The 22,462-nt window shown below is 41.2% G+C and overlaps 1 protein-coding gene and 1 non-coding gene across 4 annotated transcripts in view; one reads left to right on the plus strand and one right to left on the minus strand.

Annotated features, from left to right (window-relative positions):
* DCDC2C (doublecortin domain containing 2C) overlaps window positions 1–22,462 on the plus strand; it is a 113,644-nt gene that overhangs the window by 89,320 nt on the left and 1,862 nt on the right. For all 3 annotated transcript variants that reach the window (XM_039530972.1, XM_039530973.1, XM_039530971.1), the window contains exons 11-12: window positions 10,477–10,546; window positions 21,437–21,556. In XM_039530972.1, the coding sequence (XP_039386906.1) occupies window positions 10,477–10,546; window positions 21,437–21,516 (150 nt within the window). In that variant the 3' untranslated portion in view covers window positions 21,517–21,556. The remainder of the gene's footprint in view (window positions 1–10,476; window positions 10,547–21,436; window positions 21,557–22,462) is intronic.
* LOC120402468 lies at window positions 3,839–3,945 on the minus strand. Its single transcript, XR_005597250.1, has one exon. It is a non-coding gene; the product is annotated as a U6 spliceosomal RNA (small nuclear RNA).

Raw genomic sequence — 22,462 nt, forward strand, 5'->3', positions numbered from 1 at the left:
CCATAAGAACATAAGAACGGCCATACTGGGTCAGACCAAAGATCCATCTAGCCCAGTATCCTGCCTTCTGACAGTGGCCAATGCCAGGTGCCCCAGAGGGAATGAACAGAACAGGTAATCGTCAAGTGATCCATCCCGTAGCCCATTCCCAGCTTCTGGCAAAGAGGCTAGGGACACCATCCCTGCCCATCCTGGGTAATAGCCATTGATGGGTCTATACTCCAGGAATTTATCTAGTTCTATTTTGAATCCTGTTATAGTCTTGGCCTTCACAACATCCTCCAGCAAGGAGTTCCACAGGTTGACTGTGCATTGTGTGGAAAAAATGCTTCCTTTGTTTGTTTTAAACCTGCTGCCTATTAATTTCATTTGGTGGCCCCTACTTCTTGTATTATGAAAAGGAGTAAATAACACTTCCTTATTTACTTTCTCCATTTTTTGCAAAGTCATGATTTTATAGACCTCTATCATATTCCCCCCTTAGTTGTCTCTTTTACAAGCTGAAAAGTCCCAGTCTTATTAATCTCTCCTCATACAGCAGCCATTCCCTAATCATTTTTGTTGCCCCCTTTTCTGAACCTTTTCCAATTCCAATATATCTTTTTTGAGATGTGGTGATCACATTTACGTGCAGTATTCAAGATGTGGGTGTATCATGGATTTATATAGAGGCCACCATAAATTTCCCCATCTGAGGCAGAAAAACAGCTTGATTGCTTATATATTATAAGCTCTTTGGGACAGGGGCCATCTTTTTGTTTCATTTGCACAGCACTAGCACATCAGAGTCATGGTGCATGACTAGTAATACAAAGTATAATAATAATAATAATTAATAGTAGAGGCAATGCTTGGGAGGCATGTTGGGTCATGTGCCCCCCCAGATTTGCTGCTTGGCTTGTACTGAGCATACTCACACAGACTGAGTATGGTCAGTAACACTGCTGTAGCGGGCTGCCCTCACTCTGCCCTGCCCCCCACAACTATCGGCAGGCATGGGTGGTCTCTGAATAATAGATTTGCAAAAAATGTATAGTGTAAGATTATCTTTACCACATACTAAGATAGACTTATCAAGTCCCACTGGAAGATTATTAAACTGTATGAGCAATATGTAGTTATTGCTGAAATTCTGTGACAGTGTTTCTGGTAATATGGGGAAACACACGTGTATATTCAAAAACATAATATATATTTTTTTTATTTTGCAATGAGAAGACAACTAAAAATTGCATTTTGAAATGAAATGTCAAATTGTTTAGTTTTGATGGCAAATGTCAATATTTTTTCTTTTGACATTATACTCAGACTTTTTGGGGAGAATTTTGATCTATGGATTATTTATTTATTTATTTATTATCCTCATTGATATTTTGAGTTTCTGTTCCAGTTTAGACCAGAAACTAATTTCAAAATGTTGAAATTCCCCCATGGGACAAAAATTCCATTTCACCTCCAGCTCTAGCAATAAGCAACTAAAGTATTGTTCCTGTTCTTAGCAGCAGTGTGTTTAGTTCATGGAGGATGGGTCCATCAATGGTTATTAGCCAAGAAGGTCAGGGACGCAATCCCATGCTTAGGGTGTCCCTAAACCTCCAAGTGACGGGGAATGGATCACTTGAAATTGCCCTGTTCTCTTCATTCCCTCTGAAACACCTAGCACTGGCCACTGTCAGAGACAGGATACTGGGGTAGATGGACCATTGGTCTGACCCACTATGGCCGTTCTTATCAGGGGCGGCTCTAGGGATTTTGCTGCCCCAACCATGGCAGGCAGGCTGCCTCTGGTGGTTTGCCTGCAGAGGGTCTGCTGGTCCCGCGGGAAGCCACGGGACCAGCAGACCCTCCGCAGGCAAGCCGCCGGAGGCAGCCTGCCTGCCTGCCGCCCTTGCAGCGCTGGCAGAGTGCCCCCCATGGCTTGCCGCCCCAAGCATGCGCTTGGCGTGCTGGGGCCTGGAGCCGCCCCTGGTTCTTATGTTGTTATATTTTTCACTCTGTTTTTTAAACTTAAAGTGAGGTTGTACTCTGAAAAAATGGCACCATGGAGTTCCATGTTTACTGCCTGTCAGTGATTTTCAGAATTTTGCAACATCACTAAAAATAAAGATTCTGCATTTGGAATTCAAGGCTTGATCCCGTAATACCTTAGTCATGTGATTACTTCTCACTCATATGAGCAGTCACGTTAGCTGAAATAGTATTACTTTTGGGGGTAAGGTTTGCAGGAATGGGCCCTGAATTAGAGATTCTGCAGATATCAATAAAGCAAAATAAAGTCCATGCCATTCCCCATAGTGCTATTGGCTCTTCAGTACCAATTAAAGTAAAAGGTAATACAAACTTATTTTTGTCACACTAAGCAGATATGACTCAGGTTATAATCCAGGAACAGACATATTGAGTAAGACTATGCCAGGTCAGATTTTTCACTATGTTACACCAGTTTTACATTGGTGTTACTCTCTCACATGTCTTCCCATTACAAAGAAGATCCTGTAGGCTAACACAGGCTGCTCTGTTGGAGAGAGATTTAGAGCACACTTCTGATCTCCTGATTTACAGAGGATTTTCAGGGACACGATGAATCTCATTCATGGCTATGGAAAGGGTAATATTGCAGGCAGCAAAGAAACTGGATTTTCAAATAGAGGTAGAAACAGAGAGGCTCTGTGGGGGCAAACCCTAGGAATAAGTGAAGATTAGGAGAAAATTTAGGCTGAAATATACCGTTAACAATAAAGGCAAATCCCAGGGAGGTGAGTTTGGACACCAATCCATTGTGCATGTGTGCTGTGTAACAGGGATTTTGCCATTTTACATACATACTGTTAGCGGTCTTGAAATGCAATGATCACAATCTGCTAGCCAGTTGTTTTATTTTGTTGTTTTTGTTGTTTTATATTGAGAAAGTACATTTTCTCCGTAGGGCTCTGTAAATTATGCAGGGTCCACTTGCAGCACCTTTATTTCTTATGTCTGACCTTTCTGTATGGCCAGAAATTCAATATATTCAAGACCAGATTATGTCTGACCACTGTATAAGTACACATGGAGGATTCAAAGAGACTTTCACCCGTCACTTGTGTCCCCTGTGCACCAGCTGGTTATAGTAATCCCTCTGCTCTTTTCTTGTGCCACAGTGGTCACCAGTAGGACAGGAGGTGGCAGGGTAGGATGAGCATACTACACTTGATTTAGGGGTGTAGCAGCAGGTGCACGTCCCCTGATCACTGGGAACTCCCTGAGGCCTTTCTGTGTTTCCACTGGGTACTGGGGCTCCACAGTTTGTTATACAATTTAGATTAGAGGGTCATACACTTCCTAACTGCTGTAGGCTGAGCTGTGCACCCAATGAGAGAGAGCAACACATGAAGCTGCTGCATTTGACACAGGTAGGCAACTTCAGGGTGGGGCAGATTCCTTTGTCTGCAACAATTTGGTGGGGGGATGGGATGTGTAGGGAGTCGTGTAGGCTGCGGACCGGTAGTGGGCAGTGCTACAGATTCTAGCAAGTGCCACCCACTAGGACTGCTGTGAGGGGAATCCAGGGCGTTTTGCTCTGGATCCCCAGGGTGTTTCAAGTTCCTGGAGTCTGAATGGAGTCCAGCTACTGCTCTCAATCTTAGGCACACTCAATCTTAGGCACACTCTCAGAGTGCAGCCCTTCTATCTAGCACCCCCTCCACGTGTTGGAATCTGCTGTGCTGCTGCCTGGCCCCTCTGGGCACAGCTCTGACCCTTCAGACTTCCCTGTACTTAAACACACCACTCTTCCAATAGTCCTCTGAAGAGGTGTGAAGCTTTTGGTTTACAGTTTAACACTTACAGAGGCAGTCAGTAGTTAATGGAATGCTTTATGAAATTGCATGTCATCCTTAGGCATGGACCGTGCTAATCTTCTGTGTATCATTCCAATTTGTGCTGCTGACACAAGCAATGGTTGTGAAACAGACAAAACACACACACACACTATGTACAAACCATCACCTCTTTGCTCATTACTTAACTGATAAAGCACAGGAGAGAACAGATCATACAAAATAATAAAACATCCAAAAAGCAATGTCCCTCACTAGCTTACCCTTCCCTTGGAAGTCCTTGGGGGATCATCTGTGTTCTGGCCGGTACGTAAGCAGGTAGGCAGCGTCCTCCACTTCCTTGACAATCATGGCCCCGCAGCAGCCTCCCTTCACCTTAATCTGGTGCAAAATGGTTCTTGGTCTCCGGTCTAGTCCACCCTACAGACTGTTGACCCGTCTTTCCCCACTATCCAGAACACACAGGTTCACAGACTCTTGAGCTGAAGAAATATGTTGATTATTTGCTGCTTCAGTGAGTGATCACTCCACTGAAACAAGACACAGCATACGGTTAAATGCACGCGAATACCCACATTCAGATGCTAGCGCCCTGCTGGTCTAATTTTATCAATCTGAATTAGTCTAATCTATCAGCATAGCTGAACCTTTATTGCTGCACATTATGAAAAGTGATAACCTCATGCAGCATCACTATCTAAGAAAGCATGACAAAATATAGCTGATCAGTGTTTGGCTGCTCTAACCTGTGTATGCCACCTATCGCCCCCACAGCTGGAGATTTGCTGCTATGCAGGGAGGCCTTTGCTATACCCCTTTTTCCCTCAGACATAAGGGTATAGGTCTGATATGTATGGTGGCTCTGTGCCATCAGAGGAGACCCCTATACAGAAGGACTCCTCCACTGACCAGATCTGCTTTAGGTGCACCAGGAAAAAAGGGTTAATAGCTGTGCACCAGGAAAAAAGCACAAAGCTACCATAATGGAATTTGTCTCAATTTTTGTGTTTTGTTGGAATGGGCGCAAAGGCCAAAAAACTACATTACAGGTTTCATTTTAACCAATCTCCATCCAGTTGATCCACTGCCTCATATCAGGGCAAACTTTTACTTTTCAACAGGGGTTTTACAGTTCAGGGCAATTGCATGTGTATTCCCCTTCTCTGGTCCCTTGAGGGCACCTGCTGAAGGCTCCAGGCTCCTGAGCCATTACCTCTCCTGGGAGTGTCTCTCGCTTCTGACTGGGGATTTCTCCAGGCTGCACAGCTGGCTGCCTACACTGTGATGTTCCCAGCAAGTCAGGCTACCTAAATAGGCCAGCGTCTTCACTTTGCTTTTTCTTTGAAGGCGATGGAAAGCTGTAACTGCCAGAAGTTAGAAGTTACCACACAGCTCTTTATAAGCAAGCACATTTATTCTTAATGTGAAATCATTACAGAGAAATCATGTTTAAAACAATAAAAGAACCTAGACACATGCTAAAAAGCTTACCAAAGGTCACCCCAATTCTAGCCTCAGGCTCTGACAGGTGTCAGCTCTTCTAATGCTTTCCTAAGAATTGCCCCTTCCTGCAAAAGGTTCTGTCTGTTCGCTGGATCAGACAGAAAACGCTGTCAGTTTAAACTCAGGCATTTATCGAAAAGTCCTTTCTTTGTCTGTTGGCCTGTGGAGAATCCAATTTGAACTAGTGTAGGTGAACCTCCCCAGTAGGTGGTACTTTCTGGAGTCGTTACAACCTGAGTGAATTTTCTGGATCACTCTCTCCACCCCCGCCCCCCCCAAACACATACACACTCTGTTCTTAGTATCTGGAGGACTGCGATTACCCTCCCTCATGGAACTACATACAATCCCTGGCTCACAGTGACACCTAAACTTGATATAATAAGATCTCCCAAAGATATTGCAGGAAATTGTCATATTTGGCACAAGGGCTCTCTCTAAATATGCACAATAATACTTAGCATCATACAGAGCTTAACATCTTTGCTTTACAAACATTAGCTAATTCATGCGTCTTTTTTTCAAATGTATTAACAGGAATAGATTTCACTGTGCCATTGGCTACAGCCAATCACATTTTAATGACTAGGTGAAATAGATTATATGTAATACTTGAATAATTTTTATGAGGTGCAGTGCATCGACATTTGGAAGCCTTATCTTGCATTACTGATGATCAGTGTTAGGAACATACTGTAGAACCTGAGCTTGTGTGAGACAGGGTATACCAGGACCTTTGAGGTCCCCTGCTGGAGGCCTCGCGGTCCTATCACACCCTGCCCTAGAAAAGAAGCAGTGAAGGTGAGTCCTCCAAGCCAGCCTAGAGAGGCTGCAGGGAAGCAGCCAATCAGACAGCAGCAGGCTCAGTTAAAAGACGCTGCAGGGCCTGAGCAGATCAGTTGCTGGCTGGGACCAAAAGGGTAAAGAGGAAGGGGTCATGTGGGAAGCAGCCCAGGGAATAGCAGCAGCAATGGAGTTAAAGGAAGCAGCTTGTGGCTGCTATTTGTAGAATGCCTGCGTTGGGATCCTGAGTAATGGGCAGATCCAGCCTCCTCCCCGCCCCGGCAATGTCCAAAGCCTGAGAGGGGACAAGTTTCATGGAGAAGCCCAAGCACAGGGCTGGAATTTAAAGGGCTCTAGGGCTGAAGACCATGCAGAGGGCCAATCATTTGTTGGACTTTGTTACCCCAAGAAGGTCTGAACTTGAAGGAGTGAGCTAGCTGGAGAGATGGGGGAATAAAAACAGATAAGGCAGAGTCTCCAGAAATGAAGCCCTGGAGGCATTGCTCTATACCAGGGCAGGTATGGACTTAAAGCTAGCTGAGAAGGGGCTGAGGACTGAGCCCAGAGACAGGCTAAAGAATAACAAGGGCACAGGAATAGGCTCTGTTGGACCTTTTGCCCTGGAAGGGATTTGTGTGTGACTTGGCCAGAGGGCTGGGCCACTGAAGTCCCACCTGACAAGGTTAACAGCCCACAGAGGGTGTTGGAGTAGAGAGAGAGAGATTGAGTGCAGGTTCACACCGAACCGACAGGACGTGCTCACAAGAAATGAGTGCGCCCCATCACAGTGAGTTGTCATGATAGTTCCAGGAATGATTTGTTTAAGTCTATTCACTGTATTAGAAACATGATCATACATGCTGTCCCCATGGGAATTTTGGCATTGAAACTTGGCCAATGCTTAGGAGAAATGTACAATTACCCATTGTTAAGAGGTAATATATTCCTATAGTATACAAAAATCACTTAATAAAACTCCTTAGGATTAAAAATATGACAGAATCTGTCAAACATTTATAGAGTTCAGAGTGAAAAAATTGTGTTTCAGAAGTAGTAAACAAATTAAATATATATACAGCAACCCATTAACAGTCACCAATTCAGGAAAGCATCTTTATTCAGTGTACCACTTAAGCATGTTCTTAACTTTAAGCTTGTGCCTGAGTCTCATTGATGTCAATGGGACTCAAATGCACACTTAAAGTTAAGCATGACCATAAGTTCTGTCCTGACTAGGGACAGAGTAGAGCACATGCATAAGTTCTTTCCTGACACAAGGCCTTAAACAACTTTATGTTGGAGTAAAATGTTATTAACGTGAGTAAAATGGTTTACATCTTTTACTTCTGATTCTAATGAAGGGAATGTTGTGTGTATATATATATCTAATGTATATTTAGTTTAGTTTCATGTGACATCAGTACACTAGTTTAACCTACATGTCAGCATGATTATCCTTTAGTATTTACAAATCATTATGTCCTGTGGACCAAATTCTGCTTTCAACTATACCCTCTATAATTTATAGGGTTTGGATCTGTGCATGTTACTAGCTTTTAAGAATTCAAATTCAGATAAGTTTTTCTCCCCCCCACATAATCTCTGTAATATGTTGTAGAACACATTATATATCAAATATTATTAATTTGCAAAAACAACAGATATAAGATACATAGATGCTTCAAGGAAACTCTAAGGGAAAAGTGGAGAAGAGTTTAATACTCAGAATGGGAATATGATAATTGTATTTGAAATGTACATTTGAAATAGGTTTGCAGGCATGTAACTTAAAGCAAAACTTGATTTTGGATGTTTAAAATTTAATACCCAAAATAATTTTATAGTTTGCTTGTTACAAATCTTCCTTTATGAGTATTAAACTCTTCCCTATTTTTTGTGTCTAAAAATATGAAGGTTAATGTTTGTAAAATGCTTTGAGACCCTCAGCTAAAGGTGACAAGTACCATGGAGAAATTATTATTTTTCCCTCTCATGAAAATTTTAAATTGAAAATTAGATATTTGCACTGGCTATATTATCAGTGTGTACAGCTGCTTACGTAGGTTTAAACAAGTTATGGGACTTGAATATATGCAAAAAACTATAACAATAATTGATTTTTTTGGTTGCTTTATCAGTATACAAGCAAAGGGTTTCACTTTAATTAATATTGTTTGAACTGCCAATAAAACTCAGATTGTTTGATCAAGTGTCTCTTGCATAGAAATTTTGTGATTAAAAAATCAAAGCCACATTGATTCTGTTTATTGATTTAATAATATGTTGCCCATACAGTATCTTAATTTTTTTTTCTTCACTTATTTCCTTTATACTGTTCTGTGGCTACATTTAAGTATTTTAATACTTCCCACCTAGACAAGGTCACCATTGATCACCTAGAAGTTGTATAAACTAAGAATCAGTTATCAATAATGCTAAACAGGAAAACAATGGAAAGAACATTCAAAACTGAACTTTTAAATGTCCTATCCATCCATTTAGGTTTTTATCCATAGTCCTTAGTGAAGGGACAGAAATTCGACACCACGTAGAGTCAAGCACGAGGGTTTATTATGCACAGCGCTGGCAGAGTGTCACTTTACTTATTAGGCTCAGTGAGACACTACTAAACAATTGATTACAATAAATTATATAGGGTGCAAATGGGTGGAAAGAAACTACAGGGTGGGAGTTCTTGAGCCCCTGGATAGGTTCTAGCAGCAAAACAAGATTAGCAGAATAAACCAATAGTCTAAAAGATTACATAATGGCTCCGCCCATAGCTCAGGTCAACATGTTTGCTAATACACAGGTGTTATTCCTCAGAATTCTCCTCTTGCAATGTGCAAGTTAAATCCTTATTTCAGGTCCATAGCAATGACGTTGGCTCTTTCCAGACAGGTTGGTCCACAGGTACATTTCTGGAGGGTTTAAAGCAAAAAGAAGAGTAAACAGTACACAACCATACACAATTGTGTGTGATTCACCCTTGCATTTCTGCAAACTAGGATTGGCATCTGTGAGGGAGGATGCCATAACTCACGCTATCGTGTTAGGCCTCTCCCTGAAGTCTGGTTGGCATTTGAGGGGTATGTACCGCTATCTTCTTCCTGAACCAGGGAACAGACTTTAAGGCTCCTCTCAGTGAGTTGTGTGCCTGTACCTCCTGATAGGCCCCCAATTATTGCTCTCCATCTGCGGTTATGCTGACTCAGCTTATCTCATGTATAGTTGAAACAAACAAGGTTGTCTCCTGTTTATCCCAGCTTTCTTTTAGCCCTGGTCAGGCTTGACAAAGCCCTGGCTGGGATGATTTAGTTGGTGTTGGCCCTGCTTTGAGCAGGGGGTTGGAGTCGATGACCTCCTGAGGTCCCTTCCAACCCTGATATTCTATGATTCTATGTATTGTCCATTGCTAACTAGGCCTCATGTCTCAGACCAAGCCGTGGAATTTAGGCCTATGTGAAAGGTTCTTACAGAGACTGTGGTCAAGATCTTACCTAGGTATTATTGGGATTTTGCCCCTTCACTTAGCATATCATCTGTAGAGGAATATCAAGTCATTAATGCAACAATGAGTTGGAGCAGTCACAGGCGCCGGCCTCTATTTTTCTAATGAGCAGTGGTGCGCAAACTAGGAGGCTCACCCCTCTTAGGGGGCACAAGAGGTTCTTTGGGGAGGCACAAAGGAACTGGGATCCTGCAGGACTTGCTGCCATAATAGCAGGACTGGGATAAAAATAGAGTGAGTATAGCAGGGTGGTATGGGAGCAGGATTAAAAAAAAAGATAGTCCTTCCATGCCACAAACAACATGAATGTCCTGATCAGCAGCCACCCCTCTCCCATCACCCAGCTATGAAGGCAGCACTGCTGCCAGCAGAAGCACCATTGCCACCCTTACTTCTGTTGGCCTTCAGAGCGGGCAATGGGGGCGGGGGACGACAAATTCTGTGACTAGTAAGGATGGCACAACTGCAAAAGTTTGCACACTCACTTAGGAATTCTTTTATAGCCCAATGCTGTAATAGCTCCCCACAAGGAAGTTTTTCACTGTATCTAATCTTCCTTGATTCCATCCGATTACTCCAAATTACACCTAAATAATTCTCTTATCTTTTGGGCCAGATTCTTCCTTGGAAATGATTCTGGACATTTCCACTAACTTCAGTGGGAATTGCATTTGTATGTCCAAGAAAATAATTTAAATTGGTTTTTTGTATGCTTCAGATATTTGTAAGCTGCTAGCAAGTCTCCCCTCATTTTCTTGTAGCCATTCTATACACGTTAGCTGTTTTAATTTTTCCTTATATGTCAATCCGTCACAGTCTCTGAAACTGTTGCATAGAAAAATACAATGATTTGTATTTCAGGAAAAGAAGAAAGAATGGAGCTTGAAAAATATGTTTGGCTTCTTTCTCAAAAAGCCTGGAGAATCTAAAGGTATGTTATGCAGTTATTGATGGATTAGAAAGAACTCATGCACAAGACAAATTTACAACAGAAAACTAATACAATCATCCTAATTTTGTGTTAGATGTTGCAGACTTTCACCTTCCTGCATAAACACTCCCAGTCAAATCTCTGATTGTAGGTTTCATACACTGAATGATGTAGATTAGGAATCTCTTGAATCAGCAGATTTGAAATTTGAGCTACAAGCCAGCATGTATAAGTGTATTGAACTGGCTGATGAGGGTATGTGTGAAAAAAGGACTTAGCAACAGTTTTCCCCCTCCTGCTAAATTATGAATTTGCTCTTTGTCAGATTGTTAGCCAACTTTATTTCCAAGTTATTTTTATGCTGTCTCATAAAGCTAATAGGTTGGCTAGTGCCTAGACTCTGGCTGTCCGCCTTGGGGTGGCAGCAGCAGCACAGAAGTAAGGGTGGCAATGGGGAGTTAAGTCTGCTGTGAAAAGTGATATCACTTTTCAATTGCCACCCTTACTTCTGTGTTGCTGCTGGCAGCGGCGCTGCCTTCAGAGCTGGGTGCCCGGCCAGCAGCCGCTGCTCTCTTCTCTGCCTTCAGAGCTGGGTTGCTGTGTGTGTACTTGTTTGTGTGTGTGTAAATGCAGACACAAAGAAAGGGGGCCCAATCAAATAAGTTTGAGAACCACTGCTATAGAGGGCTCATGGAATAATTCCACGTTGACAGCTGTAGCCTGAATCCTAACTCTTGTCAGTTCTCTTGGGAATGCATACCACTGGAGCACATGTGAATGGAAAAGAGAACGTGGATGGTATGACACAAGCCATCACCATGGAAAATAATTCATGCCCATGATCTGATGATGAAGGAAAGTTTTACAGTGATGGGCAAGTGGCAAAGCCACAGGTGTAGTGATGCTGGTGGTTGTAGTCACACATCTGAATGTAGGTGGCTCACAAGACCAATTATAAATGCTTCATGGAATATTAGGACTTTCTGCAACAACCCTACCACCAGCCGACCTGAGAGAGGCACAGCACTTGTTGTAAGGAAACTGGCGAGGTATAGGATTGACATTGCTGCACTTGGTGAAACCAGACTCTCTGACAAAGGGCAACTCACAGAGATCAGTGCAGGGTACATATTCTTCTGGTGAGGTCACCATCCTCAGAGCCACAACAATTGGGTGTTGGCTTTGCCATTAGCAACTCCAGTGCTTCCAAGTTCGAAAGTCTATCTAATGGCATAAGTGATAGTCTTATGGCTCTATGGTTGCCATTGAAACATAAGTGGTACGTTACCATAATTAGCGCTTGTACTCCTATCATGACAAATGCCGACAATGAGAAAGAAAAGTTCTATAGTGACTTAGACAAACTTACTGTGTCTACATCAGTATCAAACTGATTATCATGGGGGACTTTAATATAAGGGTTGGAAGTAACATGGAAATCTGGCAGCCTGCTATTGGACAGTATGGCACTGGAAAAGAGAATAGCAATGGAACTCTGCTACTTAGTGACTGTTAAGTGGCAATTAGTGATCACAAATACATTTTTCTACCTACCAGACAAAAAACAAAAATAAAAAGAGATCATGGATGCACTCAAGACCCAAACAATGGGATCTTATTGACTACCATCCATCCATAAGATCTACAGGATGTACAAATCATTGCAGCCATGCGTGGGGTAGACTACTGGACAGACCATCACATGATCTGCTCCAAACTATTACTAGTAAGTCGACCAGTGTGTCGTAAGTCATCTAAGCCAATCAGACTGCTTAACATAAAGCGATTACAAGATGAAGCTACACAAGTGGAACTCTGTAATAATATCACTGCAGCTTTGTCTGACTGTGCTGGCTTGGTTACTGTTGCTAATGTAAACAGTGGGTGGGCTACTTTTCATGACATGGTACATCAAGCTGCTCCTGACAATTTGGGTATTGCACAATGACATCATCGATTAGTTTGACAAGAGTGGTCCAGAAATTCAACAGCTACTCACTAAAAAAACATGAGCTGCATCCTCAGATTGTTGCATCCCATGTGCCTGTAGGTAGTTATAACACAAGAATCTGTGTCATGAGTAGGGATCCTAATTTTCTATGTTAAAAAAACAAAGTTCTCCAATTAAAAAAAATAAGAATCTGCATTTTTCTGTGATTAAAATTAAACACTGTACTTTAGTTTCCCTAGCTACAATATATAAGGTATCAAACACAATATTTTATTAATATATTTACAATTTTTAAACAAGTTTGAAGCCTACCAGTGCCATCAGTCATTATAATAAAATTAATAGAATTGCAATTTATATTTGTCTGCATTCAAACATAATCTACAGCCTTGCTGTATACAGTATAGAACAGCATCTTAACATCAATGTGAAATTTGTCCTTGCCAAACTCAGTGCCATGGTCTTTAGGGGTGATTTTTAAAGTTTTCAGCATCCTTTCATAACTTTAATTACTCATGTCTGGAGGCTGAAGTGAAATTTGAGATGCATTAAAACTCAAACTCCTACATGCTATGGAATAACCTTTATACACTGGAAGCAGTTTATTGGAGTATGTTTAGCCATGTAAATTTAAATCACATTAAAAAATCAGCCACAAGAGGGGGAGGTTGCTCACACTGAATAAGTGACACTGGTACTTTCAGTAAAATGTAGTTAATAGATGTTAAAGATTCTGTAAAAATGCAAATTCCCCATTTTTCTGTGGGAAATGGATTTCTAGGATCCCTGGTCATGAGATCCAATCTAAGCTTAGAGACATACAGAATCAATGGTGGAATGCCAAGGCATATGAAATCCAGGGCTATGCTGACCCTCATGAGAACAAAGACTTTTGTTTTGAAGACATATATGTTCCTACACATACCACTACAGTGATCTAACACACTGACCAACATCACAGACAAGACATTAATAAGAGTAGTTGAGCAGCCAACATGTAATAACATGAATGCAATCCCATATCTTGACAAAGTCAGCACTGCAGTCAGTGCCACAAAGAAGTTCAGGGCTCCTGGATCTGATGGCATTCCTGCAGAAATATTCAAGTATGGAGACGAGATCCTGCTGAGCTGACTGCATGGGCTATTTCTCAATACACAGTACTGAAGATATACCGCAAGACTTCAAAGACACCACCATTGTCACCATATACAAAAGGAAAAGTGAAAAGTCCAGTTTGGTAACTATTGTGGTATCTCATTACTCTCCATGGCTGGAAAGGTTCTGACTAAAGTATTCTTTGATCATCTGCTATGTAACATAGAATCATTGAACTGGAAGGGACCTCGAGAGGTCATCTAGTCCAGTCCCCTGCACTCAAGACAGGACTAAGTAGACCATCTCTGGCAGGTGTTTGTCCAACCTGCTCTTAAAAATTCCCAATGATGGAGATTCCAACACCTTCCTAGGCAATTTATTCCAGTGTTTAACCACTCTGACAGTTAGGAAGTTTTTTCCTAATGTCCAACCTAAACCGCCCTTGCTGCAATTTAAGCCCATTGCTTCTTGTCAGAGGTTAAGAAGAATTTTTCTTCCTTCTCCTTGTAACAACCTTTTATGTACTTGAAAACTGTTATCATGTCCCCTCTCAGTCTTCTTTTCTCCAGATTAACTCATTTTTTTCAATCTTCCCTCATAGGTCATGTTTTCTAGACCTTTAATCATTTGTGTTGCTCTTCTCTGGACTTTCTCCAATTTGTCCACATCTTTCCTTAAATGTGGTGCCCAGAACTGGAAACAATACTCCAGTTGAGTAATCAGCGCGGAATAGAGCATAAGAATTATTTCTCATGTCTTGCTTACAATACTCCTGCTAATACATCCCAGAATGATGTTTGCTTTTTTTTGCAACAGCATTACACTGTTGACTCATATTTAGCTTGTGATCCACTATGACCCCAAGATCCCTTTCCACAGTATTTCATCCTAGGCAGTCATTTCCCACTTTGTATGTGTGCAACTGATTGTTCCTTCCTAAGTGGAGTACTTTGCATTTGTCCTTATTGAATTTCATCCTATTTACTTCAGACCATTTCTCCAGTTTATCCAGATCATTTTGAATTTTAATCCTATCCTCCAAAGCACTTACAAACCCTCTCAGCTTGGTATCATCCTCAAACTTTATAAGTGTACTCTCTATGCCATTATCTAAATCATTGATGAAGTTATTGAACAGAACCAGACCCAGAACTGATCCCTTCTGGACCCCACTAGTTATGCCCTTCCAGCATGACTGTGAACCACTGATAACTACTCTCTGGGAACGATTTTCCAACCAGTTATGCACCCACATAATAGTAGCTCCATGTAGGTTGTATTTCCCTCATTTGTTTATGAGGTGATGCGGGACAGTATCAAAAGCCTTACTGTAGTCAAGATATACCACATCTGCCGCTTCCCCCTGATCCACAAGGCTTGTTACCCTGTCAAAGAAAGCTATCAGGTTGGTTTGGCATGATTTGTTCTTGAAAAATCCATGCTGACTGTTAATTATCACCTTATTATCTTCTAGGTGTTTGCAAACTGATTGCTTAGTTATTTGCTCCATTATCTTTCCTGGTTCAGAAGTTAAGCTGACTGATCTGTAATTTCCCAGGTTGTCCTTATTCTCCTTTTTATAGATGGGCACTATATTTACCCTTTTCCAGTCTTCTGGAATGTCTCCCATCTTCCATGACTTTTCAAATATAATTGCTAATGTCTCAGATATCTCCTCAGTCAGTTCCTTGAGTATTCTAAGATGCACTTCATCAGGCCCTGGTGATTTGAAGACATCTAACTTGTCTAAATAATTTTTGACTTGTTCTTTCCCTATTTTAGACTCTGATCCTACCTCATTTTCACTGGCATTCACTATGTTAGACGTCCAATCGCCACCAACCTTCTTGATGAAAACCAAAACGAAGAAGTCATTAAGCACCTCTGCCATTTCCACATTTTCTGTTATTGTCTTTCCCCCTTCATTGAGTAATGGGCCTACTCTGTCCTTGGTCTTCCTCTTGTTTCTAATGTATTTGTAGAATGTTTTCTTTTTTCCTTTATGTCCCTAGCTAGTTTGATCTCGTTTTATGCCTTGGCTTTTTTTTTTCCATCATTAACTCCATGCTACTGGAATCGCAATGCAGTTTTAGGCCAATATGAGGTATGTTAGACTTGATATTGGTAGCCCATCAGATGCATAAAAAATGCAGATAACAGCAACAGGACCTTTACATTGTCTTTATTGACTTGTCTAAAGCATTTGGCATCATCAGTAGATCTGGGCTTTGGTAAGTGTTATGTAAGTTTTGTTGTCCAGAAAAATTCACCAACATTTTGAGACTATTTCATGATGGAAGTAGTAGATGGTGTTCTGTCCAACCCATTTCCTATTACTAAGGGTGTTAAGCAGGGCTGCATTACTGGTCCACTCTTGTTCATTCTCTTCTATGCAGCAATGCATGATGATGCTACAAAAGACCTGAATGCCGGTATCAGGATAAGTTTCCAATCCTCAGGAAAATTATTTAATCTGAACAGGCTATGATCTTCCGTGAAGATCTTTAAGGCAATTATTTATGAGCTGCTGTATGCCGATGACTGTGCTCTAGAGATATATACTCCAGAAGATATACAATGGATTATGGACAGATTCATACAGTCTGCAGAAAGGTAAGGGCTGACAATCAATCTGAAAAAGACAGAGGTCATGTATCAACATGCACCAGGAAAACCCTACATGAAACCAAAAGTCACTATCAGCAACACACAGCTGAAAGCTGTTACAGACTTTTGCTACCTGGGCAGTATATTGTCAAATGATGTTACTGTAGACAAGTTGCTGACAAGTTGTATCAACAAGACCAGTTCATCATTTGTAAGACTATAAGGCAGTCTGGCAGCAATATGATATTAAGCTTCAAACTAAATTAAACTCTATAAAGTGGTTGTACTATCCAACTTGTTGTATGGCCATAAGACCTGGACCTGCTACAGGCATTATGTTAAGCTGCTAGATAAGTTCTGTTTACAACATCTGTGTGCCGTACCCTGCATCAAATATGGCAGATAAAGTTACTAGTAATGAGGTTCTGGAATGTAGTCACTCTACACAGATTGAAGCCATGTTTATCGCATCACAGTTCCCCTGGGCTGGTCGTGTGTTGAAGATGGACGACACCAGCATGCCAAAGCAGTAGCTGTCTGGCGAACACAGTGCTCAACTGCATATGAGGCAGCACCAGAAATGCTTCAAGGACACACTGAAGCATAACTTGAAACAGTGCAATGTTGATGTTAACAGCTGGGCGTTGTCAGCAACAGACAGATCATGCTGGCAAGCAGTGGTCAATGATGGATTTACCCAACTCAAGATTAACTGCACTATGGATCTTAAAGCATACAGGCAGAATTGTAAACCTTGGCAGACACATTTGGCACAGACATGGGGTTCACTCACCACTAGGGTTGCCTCCACCTGACCACTCTGGGGATTAGCTCCTTCCACATGCTGCACTTTCCTTTGGCAGTCTCTTCACCCATCTTTGTAACTCCAGGTACTCCTTCTTCATAATTTGACCCTCTGGCCAGGTCACTATGCACCCTCATCTTTTGGGGTATCAAAGTCTTTCAGAAAAAACTGTCCCAGGCAGTCCGCTCTCAACTGCCTGGTCTGTGCCACTTCCCCAGAGTTTGGTGGTAGAACCCGGGCCCACTCTCTACTCCAGGTCCCAGCTCAGGGGCCCTCTCATCAGCAGCCAAGATCTGCCCTATCCCATACCTTGCTGCTTTTCCCCTGAGTCTTTCCTACCTTTCTGGCTGTCCCTGAAGTCTGGGTTTGCCAGCTCACACTCTCTCCCCCCCGGGAGTAACTGTAGACTACCCTCTATAGTCCCAAACACACCTCCCTTCTTCCAGGGAGTGACTTCAGACTCCTTCCCTGCAGCCCCTAGCTGCTCTCAGCTCCTGGGCTTTATACAGGCTTCTCCTGTTCCTGCCCAGTCGAGGCTTATCTAATTAATCCCTACTCCCTGACTCCTCCAGATGCGGCCTGGGGACTTAATTGGCCCAGCTAGCCACTGTAACCCTGCAGATCTTGTGTGGGGTGGACACTCCATCACATGCACCTCCTTTGTGTGCTGGTTTTCATTTATGAATATAACTAGCTGTTTATATGCACAGTCAAAGGAAATGGACATTCAGGGTTGGCATGCAATAGTTTGTGTGTTTTTACAAACATTTGTGAAAATTTGACCCATCTTGTCTAATTTTTAAAACTTACTTAGCTGTTATACAAATCAAAGGACAAAGATAGAATTATTTTAAAGTTACTGCTGTGATTAAGTTTAGGCCTTGTCTACACTAGAAACGGTTTGTCGGTATCACTATACCTGTACAATTATATCCGCACATGTTCTGAGTGTAGATGCAATTGACACCCGCAAAAGAGTGCTTTGCTGGTATGGTTTATACCAGTTCCCTGAAAAAAAGTTTTTGTTGGTATAATTTCATCTACATGAGAGCTTTTGATGATATAAAATGTCATAACACGAAAAATTACAGCCCTAAGCAATATTACTATACTGGCAAAGGCATCTAGTGTAGACCAAGACGTAGTGAAAGGCATCTAGTGTAGACCAAGACGTAGTGAAAGAATTGTTTTGTTCCAAGCACTCTTTCAGATTTCAAATCAGGCTAATCTGTTTGATTGTTGATTATCATGTAGACCAGGGGTAGGCAATCTATGGCACGCGTCAAGCTTCTTAATGTGCCGTTGATAACAGGTCCATGTTTCACATCCATAGAACAATGTTGTGAGGACAATAGCATTATACACTTTGATTTTTTTCTGTGAACAGGTTCTGTGTTACTTTCAGATTTGGTGATAAAGGTGACCATATGCAGCATAGGCTTTCTTAATTCATGGGTCTGCAAAGATGTACTTACAGGCTTATTGCATTTTTAACCCTGATCAAGTCCTACTTTCTATACTCTATGGGAGAGGGGGTGGGTTACAGTAAAATCTATTGTGTATCTTTCTGAAAACCCCTTAATACTGCTGAGTTGGTGTTTGTCATTTTCCGTACTGTTTTCCAGTCTCTTTTGTTGAACTGGAGTTTTTAGTTCATTTGCCTGTTTGATTTTTTTACATTTGTGGCAACAGATTTGATAGAGTTCAGCTATCAACATATATTGTACATAACCTGCTCTATTTCCAAACTCTTTCGTGTATGGAACTCCTAGAGGTTCTGAACCTTCATTCTTTATACACCTAAAACTTCTACTGCTTCCAGTGGTGGTTTTTGGTGCTGAAGGAATGCAAGATTAGGCTAATAGTAGAGCTGTCTGAAATTTTTTTGCTGAATTAAAAATAAATAAACGCAGATTTGGTGACATGGAAATGTTTTGCAATTTCACTGAATTGTTCATGTGGAAAACAAAACAACCCCCCCCCCCAAAAAAAAGGTTTAAACATTTTATTTTATTTTGTTTCCAAAACAAAACATTTAGATTTTTTTGGTGCAAAACAATTCTTTAGAAATTTCTTGCAAATTTTATTTAAAATACCTTCAAAGCAGGCCTCTCCTTTCAACTTGAAATCTAAACAAAATTTTTAATTTGACCTTTAAATTTTTTCCCCAACTATTCAGTTTGGTGAAAATTTCATTTTCAGTGCTGTCTGAAAGATTTTTTAAAAATTGTCAGCAAACTGAAGAATCCATTATTTGCACAGCTCTGGCTACTAGTGGTAAAGTGGGTTGGTTTTCAATACCCTTGTTATACCGTTTGTTCTCTGTGTTGGCAGCCTTACTGGTGTGCCAAATAGTGTATAACGGAACATACACCATTGGCTGTTCTTCTCAAATGTAGATTTCATGTCTTCAATTTTGGTTGACTTACTGTGAGTAGATGACCGATGAGAGGAATGCATCATGAATGTAGTAACAAAATAAAGTGTGCTTTCATTGATTTTTTTTGTAAACTGTGAAAGCAGAATCGTATATGCAAACAGTATATGTCCTGTGTATATATTTTTGTGTGTGTATACATACTACATATACAATGTACTCTATATATTTCATATGCCTGATGAACATATAATGTTTTTAGGTATTGCTTTTTTGTCTTCCCTTTTTATTTTAGTTTTATATCATTTTCATTATTAGCTTGGATATTTTGTATCAACTATGATCAACTATGCCTAGTTGTTTGACTTCTTTAAGTGAATCTGCCTACTCTCTAAGCATGCAAGTGAATCACGTTAACATGCATTAGTTTTGTTGTATATTCTTGGTTGCTACCTTGGCAGATCTTCTGCAGCAGGAAAAAAATCACCTCTTGCCATTTTCTTTCACAGTAGCACACAAACAATGTCTGCTCAAACTATCATTCAGGTATCAATATCAATTGTGACAAAGTTCCGCCTCTACTTTGGTGGGTCCTGCGCTTATTTGGCAGATTTTCTCACCTCAGTGATCTTCCCCACAGTCTGGGTCAACTTCTCCTGTGTCTATCAGGAGTTGGGAGGTTTGGGGGGAACCCGGGCCCGCCCTGTACTCCGGGTTCCAGCCCAGGGCCCTGTGGATTGCAGCTGTCTAGAGTGTCTCCTGTAACAGCTGCAACTCCCTGGGCTACTTCCCCATGGCCTCCTCCAAACACCTTCTTTATCCTCACCACAGGACCTTCCTCCTGGTGTCTGATAACATTTGTACTCCTTAGTCCTCCAGCAGCACACTCTCACTCTCAGCTCCTTGCACCTCTTGCTCCCAGCTCCTCACACACACTTCCTCTCCTCTGGCTCCCCCCTCCCTGACTGGAGTGAGCTCCTTTTTAAACCCAGGTGCCCTGATTAGCCTGCCTTGATTGGCTGCAGGTGATCTAATCAGCCTGTCTGCCTTAATTGGTTCTGGCAGGTTCCTGATTACTCTAGTGCAACCCCTGCTCTGGTCACTTGGGGAACAGAAAACTACTCATCCAGTGACCAGAATATTTGCCCTCTACCAGACTCCTGTATCCCACTGGCCTGGGTCTGTCACACAATAAAAACTCCTCCCAACTTCTGACCTGCAAAAGGTCATACATGCTGCGAAAGATTACATCTTGCCTGGGCATAAATACCATGAAAGGACAAGAGTTGTTACTGAAGCTGACCATAAAAACAACTGTCCTTAAAGTGATGATAAGGGAATGGACTAGATAGACAACAGGGAATTAGATGACTAGATAGCAGTGGTTATTCATAGCTTTTAGGGGATTTATCTGTTTGTTTATTAAATTGTAAATCCTATTTTTGGCATCTATGACTGTTCTACTGGAAGTAGCTGTACTTAGGCTTCCCTGCTCTTGGAATGCAAGTAGGATGTGAGTAGCCTCCCCCTCCCCTCTTAATTTCATAGACAAAAAGACCCTTATAGCCCAGATCCCCTACACTGGCCTCTTTGGAGGGGAAGAGAAGAAGCCCCAACTGCTCTTTTTTTTAACTACAAATCAGGAAGACAGAAGAAACATAGGCCAGGGGAGGGGCTGCCATTGAAGAGTGAGAGGAAGAAATAAGATAATTCAACCACCTTCTGCACTCAACTGGACATGTGGCTGTCTCACTGAAATCAGTAGGCACTCTACGTACATATCTGGCTACAGAATTGAATCCATCATGTCTAGTGAACTTTGACACATGGTTATTTGACATGGAAGTTGTTTTCACTTTTTTTTCCTGGAGCTACAAATGTTATTTCTTGAAAGGGTACTAGTTACTTTAATGAAACCATAAATTACTATTTATATAGTGTTTTACATAGTTTAGGGAGACTATAACTTATTGCAGTCAAAATCTGTATTATTTTAAAGGAAAACAAAGAATCTGATTATAAAATGTTTTATAACATTTATTTATTTTGTAGACAAAAGGGGAGAATCCGAACAAAACCAGCCTGCAGAGGAACCCCTACCAGAACAAATTAATGAAAGAAAAGGAACATAAAGAGATGATTTCAAATGTCATGTCATGTTGTGCTATAGAGGTACGAAAGATGTTAATACTTAATTTTCCCCTTATAGTCTTCCTTTCTTATTTGCAAAATGAGTTGGATTAAAATGATTGACTTTAAGATTTTTTTTAAAAACAATAGGAACTGAAGATTAAATATCCCTGATATTGAAAATGTCTCATTAATGTGCTGGACTATAAGGCCCATGCCTGCACTATAAACTTACACTAGTATAACTAAATCGCTGAAGGGTGTGAAAAATCCACATCCCTGAGTGACGTAGTTGTACTGACTTTACCCCACTCTCACGGAGGTGGATTAACTATGCCTATGGGAGAAGCTGTCCCGTCAGCATAGTAGCATCTTCACTGAAGCACTACAGTGGCACAACTGCACTGCTGCAGCGTTTTAAGTGTAGCCCTGTCCTAAGACTCTGGCATTTGTCCAAGGATCAAGTGAAAATGTTCCTTTATTCCTAAATTGATTTGGGACCCAAATATTTTTAATGCCGTTTTTAAATTTCACAGTAAATTTATAGATTTTTGAGGCCAAAAGAGACCATGATAGTCCAGTCTGACCACCTGCATAACATCATAGAATTTCACCCCACCCATAACTTGTGGCTGAACAAGTACATGCCTTTTAGAAAGCCATCCAGTCTCAATGTAAAGATTCCAAGTGGGGGAAAGGTTACTGAATTCCTTAGTAAGATGTTCCACTACTTAATTATCCTCCCTGTTAAAAATGTCTTCTTTCCGGTTTGAACTTTTTTGACTAAATGAAGGAAATATATTTTGCCTAATAAATATAATACTTTACTTTGTACCATAAATGTAATAACTGTATGATATAAAATCATGGTGTTCAATCCATATTATTATTGCTGAAATTACTGCTTCAGGGCATGGATTTCCCCTACCCGTTTCTTGAGGATACCAT

Source organism: Mauremys reevesii, linkage group 3, assembly GCF_016161935.1.
Source record: "Mauremys reevesii isolate NIE-2019 linkage group 3, ASM1616193v1, whole genome shotgun sequence".
NCBI lineage: Eukaryota > Metazoa > Chordata > Testudines > Geoemydidae > Mauremys > Mauremys reevesii.